General features: G+C 44.4%; 1 protein-coding gene across 1 annotated transcript in view; it reads right to left on the reverse strand.

Annotated features, from left to right (window-relative positions):
* Positions 1-1,158: 1,158 nt before the first annotated feature.
* The window catches only part of LOC141165022 (tyrosine 3-monooxygenase-like), a 172,700-nt gene continuing 159,997 nt past the window's right edge, over positions 1,159-13,861 (reverse strand). Inside the window, exon 13 of the mRNA XM_073650674.1 lies at positions 1,159-1,464. Within this exon, the coding sequence (XP_073506775.1) occupies positions 1,305-1,464 (160 nt within the window). The 3' untranslated portion in view covers positions 1,159-1,304. The remainder of the gene's footprint in view (positions 1,465-13,861) is intronic.

Consider the following 13,861-nt stretch of genomic DNA (forward strand, 5'->3'; position numbering starts at 1 on the left):
TGTAGATGGATGGAGTGGAGGATGGCTGGTTGATGGACACCCCATGCAAACACGGCTATGGCGCTAACAAGGAGGAGGTGGAGTAATGTTTTGGGCTGGAATCATGGGGAGAGAGATTGTCGGCCCTTTTAGGATCCCTGAAGGGGTAAAGATGAACTCCATAATGTATGTTGAGTTTCTCAAACAGCACTTCCTTCCATGGTTCAAGAAGAAGAACCGTGCTTTTAGCAGCAAGATCATTTTCATGCATGATAATGCCGCGTCTCATGCATGCTTTAATAGTTAAAAAAAAGAATCAAAATGGTAAAAAATAAAGATTATACTTACCTTCCGATGGCCCCCGGTGTTTTCTCCGTTGCGTCCGATCTGTTGTACGGCTCGCGGTGGTGTGAAAGGTCCTTTCATGACGTTATTTGGTCATGTGACAGGTCACGCGACCACCGATGTCAGCGGTCGCGTGACCTATCACTTGACTAAATGACATCATGAAAGGTCCTTTTAGACCATTGCGAGCCGTACAACAGACCGGACGCAGTGGAGAAATTACTGGGGGCCATCAGAAGGTAAGTATAATCTTTACTTTTTATTTTAAATTCTTTTTTTTAACAGGTTCTATGGTACCCGAGTCTGGAAGAGAGTCTCCTCTTCTCCAGACTCGGGTACTATCCGCACATTGAATCGCTTAATATCTGCATGTGCACATGTGCTCATGCGGATATTAAGCGATTCAATGCTAATCAATTGTGGCAATTATGCTGCGTGTCCACAAAATTAATGGACATGCTGCGTTTTTTTCCGCAATGATAATCCGCAGCGGAAATTTCCGCAGCATGTGCACAGCACATGCAGATTATCATTGGGGACCATGGGGCACGTATTACCAAGCATTTTTTAAGCATTTTCGCTGCGGAAATTCCGCGGCAAAAAAGCTTGAAAAACGCATTGTGGGCACACACCCTTAAGTTTATCTGGTAATTATGAAATCAGGAAAAAGAGAGAACAATTGAATTTTAATTTATGACAAAATAGCAGAGAAATAATGAGTTTGATGTTGCTAATTTATTTTTAATATTATTTTGCCACCATACAAAGTACAGTATAACACATGCATAACAAATTGAACAAAAGCATTGCATCTCTATCCTAGACTATGCCCATGGTATACATAGTGTTGTAGTCACAAACAATCAGAAATGTAAATAGTTTAATAATATAGTTCTACACATTAATTAAACCATACTTTAGGATCTTTTTTTCTACAGTATTGTCAAAACCACAATATATGTGAGCTTCATTATTTGATTCTAGCATAGCTTGTCCAGTGCAGAGCATAGACTCTTAAGTTCATCCTTTATTTGACAGAGGGCAGTCCTAACCTTCTGAGAGGAGTCTAAGATTTCCACGCTGCAAGTAAAGGGATCATACCACAGGTAGAATGGCTTGATCATATTCACAGCATATTGTCTGCAAAACAAGTTAAGAATATTTATCAGCACAAAAAAATTCCCATTTTAAGTTTAGTGAGCATGACACTAATGCAACCAAAAATTAGTTGAATATTCAAGGTTTGGACACAATATGGACAAAGGGATTTGTATTCTTAGTCATTTCATATTGTGTTTTTCATTCGTGACACAATAGGAAATCTTAGATGCAGGATGTAGCAGAGCTGAGAAAGCTAACCCTGCCCATATCAAGCTCTCTATGTACATTATCTATTGACAGTGAGATACTCATCAGAGGAATGGGAGTAGTCAGAAGACTTGGCATGAGATAACTAGTCTGGGCAGTGATAATGTCCTAGTGATAAAACCTTTATTGTAAGTAAATAACAGCACACAGCCTGATAAGTGACACATCACTGAATTCAGTGTTTTAACCCCTATCCCATGCTGTCCTTAGATTACATAGCAAAAACCTGCTGACAGATTCCCTTGCAAAAAGTCAGTTTGTGAAACTGAGTTGCATTACTGAAAAGTGGAAGTGTTTAAGAACCATAGCATCTCAGCCTTGATGTAGCAGACCGCATACCGTTACAGTAGTCGCCCACACTCTGTTGACCTAAAAGCTGCAAAGTTGAAAACTTCCTCTGGCATTAACCTCAGAACAAATAGAATGCGTAGGGAGCTACCTGGCATAGGTTTCCATGGCCAAGCAGCTGCCTGCAAGCCTTACATCACCAAGCACAATGCCATGTGTAAAACATGCTGCTACTGGACTCTAAAGCAGTGAAAACATTTGCTCTGTGGAGTCTAACTTTTCTGTTAAACAAGTCTTGGTTTGGTGAATGCCTGGAGAATGTAACCTTCCTGGCAGCATTATGCTATCTCTAAAGTTTGGTGGAGAAGGTATAATGAAGGGGTTGTTTGTAAGGAGTTGGCCTTGGCCCCTTAGTTCCAGTGAAGGGGCCAAGATCCCCCCTCAGTGTACAGAGCAAGATCCCTAAAGGCGTAGGCAGGTGACTTTAGTATGGATTCACTCGACTGGATAGTACAGAGCCCTAACTTCAATTCCATTAAACACCTTTAAAATTTCCAGAAACACATTAAAAAATCTTCCACTGATTCTGAGATTGTTTTTCCGTGACATATTGTACTTCATGATTGTGGTAAAATTTCTTCGATATCACTTGCGCTTATTTGTGAAAAAAACGGAAATTTGGTGAAAATTTTTACATTTTTGCAATTTTCAAACTTTGAATGTTTATGCCCTTAAATCAGAGAGATATGTCACACAAAATAGTTAATAAATAACATTTCCCACATATCTACTTTACATCAGCACAATTTTGGAAACAAATTTTTTTTTGTTAGGAAGCTATAAGGGTTAAAAGTTGACCAGTGATTTCTCATTTTTCCAACAAAATTTACAAAATAATTTTTCTAGGGACCACATCACATTTGAAGTGAATTTGAGGGGCCTTTATGACAGAAAATACCCAAAAGTGACACCATTCTAAAAACTGCACCCTTCAAGGTGCTCAAAACCACATTCAAGAAGTTTATTAACCCTTCACGTGCTTCACAGGAATTTTTGGAATGTGGAAGAAAAAAATGAACATTTAACTTTTTTCACAAAAATATTACTTTAGACCCCAATTTTTTTATTTTCACAATGGTAACAGGAAAAAATGGACCACAAAATTTGTTGTGCAATTTCTTCTGAGCACGCTGATACCCAATATGTGGGGGAAAACCACTGTTTGGGCGCACGGCAGGGTTCGGAAGGGAAGAGGCGCCATTTGATTTTTTGAATGTAAAATTAGCTTGAATAATTAGCGGACACCATGTTGCGTTTGGAGAGCCCCTGATGTGCCTAAACAGTGGAAACCCCCTACAAGTGACACCATTTTGGAAACTAGATGCCTCAGGGAACTTATGTGTGGTGAGCACCTTGAACCCACAGGTGCTTCACAGAAGTTTATAACATGGAGCAGTGAAAATAAAAAAATCTAACTTTTTCCACAAAAATTATGTTTTAGCCCGAAATTTTTTATTTTCACAACAGTAAGAGGAGAAAATGGACTCCAAAAACGTTTGCGCAATTTCTCCTGAGTACGCCGATACCCCATATGTGGGGAAAATACACTGCACGGCAGGGTTCGGAAGGGAAGGAGCACTGTGTGAGTTTTTGAACGTAAAATTGGATGGAATTGAGACCGGACGCCATGTCGCGTTTGGATAGCCCGTAAATAGTGGAAGCCCCCCACAAGTGACCCCATTTTGTAAACTAGATCCCTCAAGGATTTTATCAAGAGGTATAGTGAATATTTTGAACCAGAGATACGACACAGCATTTGATAACATTAAGTCATCATATTGAATAAGTTGTCATTAGTTTTGAGCGCAAGTGCTTGCTACTTGAGTTTGCATTGGGTACTCGGAAATGCACCAAGTATAGCGAGTGCTCGAGTGACATGCTCGAGTCCCCGCCTCGCATGTTTCACAGTTATTAGACACCCAAAAAACCATGCGGGGATCGCTCGTGCATGGCAGGCAATCCATGCAACTTTTTTTGGCCACGAAGCATGTCACTCGAGCACCTGCGATACTCTGTGCATACCCGAGCCCCCGATGCAAACTCAAGTAGCACTGGTCGACATATCATCATCATTTTTTTTTGTTTACTTTTGATAAAATCCAACTCCTAACAGAACCCTAACCCTAACACAACCCTAACCCTAACACAACCCTAACCCTAGCACAACCCCAGCCCTAGCACAATTCTAACCCTAACCTTAGCAACACCATAACCCTAGCACAACTGTAACACAGCACAACCTTAACCCTAGCACAACTCTGACCCTAGCACAACCCTAACCCTAGTACAACCCTAACCCTAGCACAACCTTAACCCTAACCCTAGCACAACCCTAACACTAGCACAACCCTAACCCTAACCCTAGAAAAACCCTAACCCTAACCCTAGCACAACCCTAACCCTAACCCTAGCACAACCCTAACCGTAGCACAACCCTAACCCTAACCCTAAGCCCCTAACCCTAGCACAATCCTAACCCTAGCACAACCCTAACCCTAGTCCTAGCACAACCCTAACCCTAGCACAACTCTAACCCTAACCCTAGTACAACCCTAACCCTAGCACAACCCTAACTCTAGCACAACCCTAACCCTAACATAACCCTAACCCTAGCACAACTCTTACCCTAACCCTAGCACAACCCTAACCCTAGCACAACCCTAACTCTAGCACAACCCTAACCCTAACATAACCCTAACCCTAGCACAACCCTAACCCTAGCACAACCCTAACCCTAACACAACCCTAGCCCTAACCCTAGAACAACCCTAACCCTAGAGTTTATTTTTTACGTCTTTCCTGCGGTATAAGTGATTAGATGACTTTATTCTTTGGGTCGGTGCGATTACAGTGATAACAGATTCATATCGGGTTTTTATGATTGACAGCTGTCATACACTAAAAGACGCTTGTTTTTCCAAAGACTAGTTTTTGCATCGTCATATTTTGAGAGCTATAATTTTTCCATATTTCAGCCAACAGAGTCATTTGATGGCTTGTTTTTTGCAGGACAAGTAGATGTTTTTATTGGTACCATTTTTGGTCACGTGACAGTTTCTGATCGCTTTCTACTCCAATTTTTGGGAGGCAGAATAAACAAAAAACAACAATTCCAGAATTGTTTTTTTGGCGTTTTTTTATACCATTCTGCGTGTGGCAAAATTAATAAGGCAGATTTATTCTTAGGGTCAGTATGTTTACAGCGGTACCACATTTATATTTTTTTTTATGTTTTGGTGCTTTTACACAATAAAACAATTTTATAGAAAAAATAATTTTTTGTATCGCTTTATTCTGAGAGCTATAACTTTTTTATTTTTCGGATGATGGAGCTGTATGGTGGCTTGTTTTTTGTGGGACAAGATGACGTTTTCAGCGGTACCATTTTTATTTACATTCGTCTTTTTGATCGCGTGTTATTCCATTTTTTGTTTGGCTGTATGGTAATAAAGCATTGTTTTTTGCTTTTTTTTTATTTTTTACTGTATTCACTAATGGGGTGAACTAGTGGGACAGTTTTATAGGTCCGGTCGTTCCAGACGTGGCAATACCAATTATGTGTTCTTTTATTGGTTTATTTTCTTTTTTATAATAAATAAATATTATGAGCACAATATATTTTTATTTTTTGGGGATTATTTTTTTCATTTTTTTTATATATATATTTTTTTCGCTTTCTGGCACTTTTTTTACTTTTAAACTTTGTCCCACTATGGGATTTTCATTTTTTGCAGCCTGATTGGCTGTATAGCATAGAGAGCAGCAGCTCCCTATGCTATGCAGCCTGTCAGTGCTGCACAGGGAGAAGTTACTTTGGTCATGCACTGCGCATGACCAAAGTAACTTCCTGCTGTCTGGTGACCCGGATGTTGTCATGACGACATCGGATCACCATGACAATATCCAGGACCAGACTCAGACGCTGCGGGACGCCGGAGAGAAGGTAAGTATCGGCGCTTACCTCCCCCCTTGCTCTCGGAATGCTGCGATCGACTTCGATAGAAGCATTTCGGGGGTTAATGTGCCAGCAGCCGTGCAGGACCGCTCTTGGCACATAGCACCAAGTGTCAGTTGTGACAGTCAGCTGACAGCCGGCAGCGATCGCCCCGCACCGCTTGTGTATGGGTGCGATCGCTGAGCGTAATAGTATGTAGCTGGTCCATAAGGTCCAGGGCGCAGCTACGTACTATTACTGACTTGATCGGATAGGGGTTAAGCAAGGAAAGTGGAAGCCATTTTAGCTGCAACTTCATATCAATGAGTTACCCATCCTGGCTCAGACACTGGCTCTTGGTTTCCTTCCTCTTGGTCCAGTTTCCTTTGTGCAAGTTAGTGCAACCACCTTTGACATCATCACCCAAGGTTTTTAAAGGCCAACCTTGACAGCTATGTGCGGTCTGAGTAGTCAGTAAGATTTGCATTCAGTTACGTGTACTTCTGGAGTTAGCTTCACCATCCATTTCTCTAGGTTGTATAATCATCTCTTCAACAAACTCCTGCTTATTTCTCATCTACAGTTGTGCTCAAAAGTTTACATACTCCGGCAGATTGTTCCTTTCTTGGCCTTGTTTCAGAGAATATGAATGATAACAAAAATATGGTTTCTCCACTCATAGTTATTGGTTGGATGAAGCCATTTATTGTCAAACTACTGTGTTTTCTCTTTTTAAATCTTAATGACAACCAAAAACATCCAAATGACCCTGATCAAAAGTTCACAAACCCTGGTGATTTTGGCCTGATAATATGCACAGAATTTGACACAAATGGGTTTGAATGGCTACTAAAGGTTACATCCTCATCTGTGACCTGTTTGCTAGCAATCAGCGTGTGTGCATAAAAGCTGAGTGAGTTTCTGGGATCCAGACAGACTTTTGCGTCTTTCATCCAGCCACTAACGTTTCTAGATTGTGAGTGATGGGGAAAGCAAAAGAATTGTCAACGGATCTACGGGAAAAGGTAGTTGAACTGTATAACACAGGAAAGAGATACAAAAAGATATCCAAGGAATTGATAATGCCAGTCTGCTGCATTCAAATTGTGATTAACAAATGGAAAATCAGGGGCAATGTAAAGACCAAACCACGGTAACCACGGTCAGGTAGACCAACAAAAATTTCAGCCACAACTGCCAGGAAAATTGTTCAGGATGCAAAGAAAAACCCACAAATGCAATTCAGCAATTCAGCTGAAATTCGGGACTCTGAAAACTAGTGGTGTTGCTGTTTCAAGATGCACAATAAGGAGGCACTTGAAGAAAAATGGGCTGCATGGTCAATTCGCCAGAAGAAAGCCATTACCGTGCAAATGCCACAAAGTATCTCGTCTAAAATACGCCAAACAGCACAGAGACAAGCCTCAAAACTTCTGGAACAAGGTAATTTGGAGTGATGAGACCAAAATTTAACTTTTTGGCCACAACCATAAACGTTACATTTGGAGAGAGGCTAACAAGGCCTATGATGAAAGGAACACCATTCCTACAGTAAAGCACGGAGATGGATCGCTGATATTTTGGGGATGTGTGAGCTACAAAGGCACAGGAAACTTGGTAAAAGTTGAAGGAAAGATGAATGCAACACGTTATCAGCAAATACTGGAGGCAAATTTGCACTCATCAGCCCGGAAGCTGCGCATGGGAAGTACTTGGACGTTCCAACATGACAATGATCCAAAACACAAGGCCAAGTCGACCTGTCATTGGCTACAGCAGATCAAAGTGAAGGTTCTGGAGTGGACATCTCAGTCTCCTTATATCATTGCGCCACTCTGGGGAGATCTCAAGCGTGCAGTTCATGCTTGACAGACCAGGAATTTACAGGAACTGGAGGCTTTTTGCCAAGAAGAATGGGCAGCTTTACCATCTGAGAAAATAAAGAACCTCATCCACAACTACCATAAAAGACTTCAAGCTGTCACTGATGTTAGAGGGGGCAATACACGGTATTAAGTACTGGGGTATGTGAACTTTTGATCAGGGTCATTTGGATGTTTTGGGCTGTCATTAAGATTTAAAAAAAGAAAACACAGTAGTTTGACAATAAATGGCTTCACCCAACCAATAACCATGAGTGGAGAAAAAGATTTTTTGTTATCACTCATATTCTCTGAAACAAGGCCAAGAAAGGAAAAATTCTGCCAGGGTATGTAAACTTTTGAGCATAACTGTATATGCATTAACCTCCTGGCTTAGACTTGCAGTTAACCTTTCGTCTGCTGTAAGCACTCTTCCCTGTTAATACAGGTACACGTACTACAACACTGTTGCAAAAGTATGTGTCTTCTCTGCAAACAAGTATTCTATTGCCTGTTCATCTTTGCTTACCTGCAGTTAACCATCTGCTGCAGTATGCATAACAAACTCTTCTCTGATAAAGTACTTGTTCTTCTGTTTACACTAAAACTCTGCTATAACAGTAGGTAATCATTTCTGCAAGCAATAAACCCATTTGCCTATTCATTACTGTTCCTGTAGTTAACCATTTCTTTGCTGATAGACTATGTCTATGCCATTGACCATCTGTCTTCTTTTACCATAAAACTCTGTCATTAACCACTTGTTTGCTGCAAGTCCTAGGCTGACTATACATCGGGTTTGCATACCAACACTCCTAACTCTTTTGCCATTTCAGTCTCCGCTCGCCTGCCTGCCACTAGAGATGAGTGAACATGTTAAGAAAATGTTCGCTAATCTCGAAGTTGGTAAGAACATTGCACATTCGGATTCGTGTTCGGATTCCCTAGCATTTTCCTCAAAATCAGCAAAATTTGGCCAAAGTTCAGTAAATGATCGAGTTTCCACTAATGAGGACTTTGGCTAGGATAGTGGTGCTGTATGATGAGCGGGGAGGCATGTTTTAACTCATTACCTGCACTGGAGAATCAGCGGTACAGTTCGCGCTGTTCATCTGCGCCGGGTGCTGAAAGCAGCTCACATCATTGTCGGCTGCTCGCACTGACATCAGAGCGAGCAGGGGACAGACACATGCATACAGTGCTGAAAAGACATGGGAACAGCATGTGGAAGACCTCTGGAAGCATCTCTGACTCCCAGGTCACTGCCTAAAAGTGTGCCCATCATAAGTGATCCTTGGCACATGCGAAGATGCCTCCCGCCATGCACCTGTCGTTGCAGACTTGCAACAATCACCGTCCACATCCTTGTCCCACTGCAGTGTTCAGTTGTCCCTAAACCATTCCTTGGAATGCAAGCGCAAGTATGCAGGCAGCCACCCACCCACCCACAGGCTGCAATGCTATACTGCCAAATTTTTGACAGCTACTTGCACTTGAAATGTGGCCTTTTAGGCTCGTGGAGGCAGAAGCTTTTCATAACCTCATGCCGGCGGCGGCCGGGTGTCCATACTCGGTCCCCAACCGCCACTATATTTCCCAGTATCACCTCCGCCTTCCACAAGCACGGGTCCCACAACATTACCCGTGCCCTCCCCAGTGCACTTACTGGGAAGGACCGCCTAACCACAAACACGTGGACAGGTGGATGTGACCAGGGACGGTACGGAGCCAGTCCACAACTTTTTTTGCTAAGAGTTGTATTTAGCTCGGTGAAAGGACTGGCATAGAGGGAAACCGTATCTACCCTGGGTGTCATTTCTCCCAGGAAGTCCTGTAATTGAGCTTGTTGCAGAAGCAATGGCAGCCCGTCCAACATCAACTCGCAATTCTGGGTGGTGCTTTGACACACACACATCTTTCTTTGCGCATTTAATTGCTTGAATACAGGGTTGGACAATGGCCTGATCTGTAATGCGTTTTGAGAAATAACATGCATAAGCATGGCCGATCCACATTAAAAAAGCAGCCATAGAGTGTCCAGGAACCTTCCCCCACACTTTTCTTAGCCAGGGCTGCTTTTCGGCAGGCTTAGACGGGCCCACCAGAGAACCGGAGACTCCGGCGAACCCTGGCTTCTCCTTCAGGAGAGTTCATAGTGCCGAGGTGAGGCCATGATGATAACTGAGGCCACCATCTGCTTAGTTTTCTGTTACTTGGAATGCAAGTGCAAGTATGCAGCCAGCCACCCACCCACAGGTCGCAACACTAAACTGCCAGATTTCTGGGCAGCTCTTTGCACTTGAAATATGGCCTTTTAAGCTCGTGGAGGCGGAAGCTTTTCACAACCTCATGCTGGCAGCGGCCGGGTGTCCATTCTCGGTCCCCAGCCGCCACCATATTTCCCGGTATCACCTCCGCCTTCCACAAGCACGGGTCCCACAACATTACCCGTGCCCTCCCCAGTGCACTTACTGGGAAGGACCGCCTAACCACAAACATGTGGACAGGTGAATGTGGCCAGGGACGGTACGGAGCCAGTGCACAACTTTTTTTGCTAAGAGTTGTATTTAGCTCGGTGAAAGGACTGACATAGAGAGAAACCGTATCTACCCTGCGTGTCATTTCTCGCAAGAAGTCCTGTAATTGAGCTTGTTGCAGAAGCAATGGCAGCCCGTCCAACATCAACTCGCATTTGTGGGTGGTGCTTTGACACACAAACATCTTTCTCTGCGCTTTTAATTGCTTGAATACAGAGTTGGACAATGGCCTGATCTGTAATGCGTTGTGAGAAATAACATGCATAAGCATGGCCAATCCACATTAAAAAAGCAGCCATAGAGTGTCTGGGAACCTTCCCCCACACTTTTCTTAGCAAGGGCTGCTTTTCTGCAGAGTTGGACGGGCCCACCAGAGATCCGGAGACTCCTCCGGCGGGCCCTGGCTTCTCCTTCAGGAGAGTTCATAATGCCGAGGTGAGGCCATGATGATGATAGAGGCCACCATCTGCTTAGTTTTCTGTTACTTAGAATGCAAGTGCAAGTATGCAACCAGCCACCCACCCACTGGCCGCAACACTAAACTGCCAGATTTCTGGGCAGCTCTTTGCACTTGAAATATGGCCTTTTAAGCTCGTAGAGGCGAAAGCTTTTCACAACCTCATACCGGCTGCGGCCGGGTGTCCATACTCGGTCCCCAGCCGCCACTATATTTCCCGGTATCGTCTCCGCCTTCCACAAGCACGGGTCCCACAACATTACCCGTGCCCTCCCCAGTGGACTTACTGGGAAGGACCGCCTAACCACAAACATGTGGACAGGTGAATGTGGCCAGTGACGGTACGGAGCCAGTCCACAACTTTTTTTGCTAAGTGTTGTATTTAGCTCGGTGTAAAGACTGGCATAGAGGGAAACCGTATCTACCCTGCGTGTCATTTCTCCCAGGAAGTCCTGTAATTGAGCTTGTTGCAGAAGCAATGGCAGCACGTCCAACATCAACTCACACTTGTCGGTGGTGCTTTGACACACAAACATCTTTCTTTGCGCATTTAATTTCATGAATACATAGTTGGACAATGGCCTGATCTGCAATGCGGTTTAAGAAAAAACATTCATAAGCATGGCCGATCCACATTAAAAAAGCAGCCATAGAGTGTCCAGGAACCTTCCCCCACACTTTTATTAGCCAGGGCTGCTTTTCAGCAGGGTTGGACGGGCCCACCAGAGAACCGGAGACTCCTCCGGTGGGCCCTGGCTTCTCATTCAGGATAGTTCAAAGTGCCGAGGTGAGGCCATGATGATGATAGAGGCCACCATCTGCTTAGTTTTCTGTTACTTGGAATGCAGGTGCAAGTATGCAGCCAGCCAGCCACCCACCCACAGGCCGCAACACTAAACTGCCAGATTTCTGGGCAGCTCTTTGCACTTGAAATATGGCCTTTTAAGCTCATGGAGGCGGAAGCTTTTCACAACCTCATGCCGGCGGTGGCCGGGTTTCCATACTCGGTCCCCAGCCGCCACTATATTTCCCGGTATCGCCTCCGCCTTCCACAAGCATGGGTCCCACAACATTACCCGTGCCCTCCCCAGTGCACTTACTGGGAAGGACCGCCTAACCACAAACACGTAGACAGGTGAATGTGGCCAGGGACAGTACGGAGCCAGTCCACAACTTTTTTTGCTAAAAGTTGTATTTAGCTCGGTGAAAGGACTGGAATAGAGGGAAACTGTATCTACCCTGCGTGTCTTTTCTCCCAGGAAGTCCTCTAAAGCTACTTGCACTTGAAATGTGGCCTGAACATTACTACTATTACTTTTCTGTGGGAATTTGCTTGCCTCCTACCAGCCTGGAATATTTCCAGCAAACTATGGTACGATGCCATGGTATTAGCACTGCCCCCAGTACCAGTAGCGAAGCCATCCCCAATTTCCTTCTCAGGAATTTTATTTTGTAGACTGAGTGGCTGCCCAAATACATTTTCTCACAAAGGAGCTGAAGATAGAGTGGCAGTAGGTGTAAGTTTCTCCAGCCTGTTAGATATTAGAGGGTGAACGGCAGAACATTGAATCAGTGGTTAGCACTGAAGCCTCGCAGCGCTGGGATCCTGGGTTCAAATCCCAGCAAGGACAACATCTTCAAGGACTTTGTATGTTCTCCCCGTGTTTGCGTGTGTTTCCTCCTCAGTAAAAAAAGCAGCCATACAGTGTCCGGGAACCTTCCCACACACTTTTCTTAGCCAGAACTGCTTCTCGGCAGGGTTGGACGGTCCCACCAGAGAATCCTCTGGTGTGCCTTGGCTTCTACCTCAGGAGAGTTCATGATAGCGCAAACTTTGCAGCTGCTATGGGTCTCTTGAGCGGGTGAGAAAGGTTAGCCTTCAGAATCAAACCCTCTGATGGGCATAATGTTTTTCAATCTGAAACAGCTTCTCAGTGGCAGTTGTATTTCACCACAGCCATATTCTTTAGCTCGGTGAAAGGACTGGCATAGAGGGAAACCGTAACTACCCCGGCTGTCATTTCTCCGTCACCAGGTTCCGCCCATTGTCACACACGACCATGCCTGGCTGTATGTTCAGCGGTGAGAGCCACAGATCAGGCAGCTGTGTTACAGCTTTCAACAACTCTGCAGCGCTGGGCGGTTTGTCAATTAAGCATTTAGCATGTTATCTTCAGCACAGCCTATTGCCGCTTGGCCAAGGCAGTGCTGCAGTGCTGCCAGCTTGCGACTGATGTGGTCTTTTCGGAGAAGGAGGAGGAGGTGCATGAGCTGAACAATGTGATTACATTGAGGTTAAATTGGTGACGCTGTTTTTTATACTAAAGAAAGATCCTATTGTTTTGGTTTTTTTATGTTATTTTTTAAGATAAATGCATTCACCGGGAAATGTCATTTTAACATTTTACAACCTTATCTGGCAATGTGGTGTTAGACACATCATCAGACACATCCTGTTTTATTTATGATGGAGGGACTCTGAAAGTCATAAAGCCTATTTTTATAGGGACATCAGACGGCCCTTACTATTCTTAAAAGGCCAGCAGTCAGCCCTAGCTATTGTTAGAGAGCCATCACCCGGCTATGCTTTGTTGTTCCCATTATTAACAAGTGGGTCTCCTATACTGTTATTGCGTATCCAGTTGTGACGTCCTCATTCTCAAAAGAGCCCTTTTAGTTTTGAGTTTACCCTGGGTGATGGGGACTCAGCGTCGGGACCTAAGATGAAGAGATGGAGTGCAGTCGTGGCCCGGACCCGACCCGTGCTCAGGGCCGTCACATGAAAAGGAAGATGTTGTTGGCTCGTCCAGGTTGAGTGGCTTATTTAACGACTACGCCACCTGTGGTGCCTGGTGAAGGGCCACCAGCGCCGCTACAGTCCGCCGAGGCCTGGTGTCATGGTGGCCAGAGTTCTTACTACTCCCAACAGGTGGAGCAAGGCCTCAGGGCAGAGGGACAGGAGGATGGGGGGTAGTAGTAGAGGGAGACGGGCGCCGCGTCGTGCGGTGTGGCGCAGAATAAACAGTCCGGA

The sequence above is a fragment of the Phyllobates terribilis genome, unplaced genomic scaffold, assembly GCF_046119375.1.
Source record: "Phyllobates terribilis strain yellow unplaced genomic scaffold, ASM4611937v1 Scaffold_11__3_contigs__length_659146591, whole genome shotgun sequence".
In the NCBI taxonomy this organism is placed as follows: Eukaryota; Metazoa; Chordata; class Amphibia; order Anura; family Dendrobatidae; genus Phyllobates; species Phyllobates terribilis.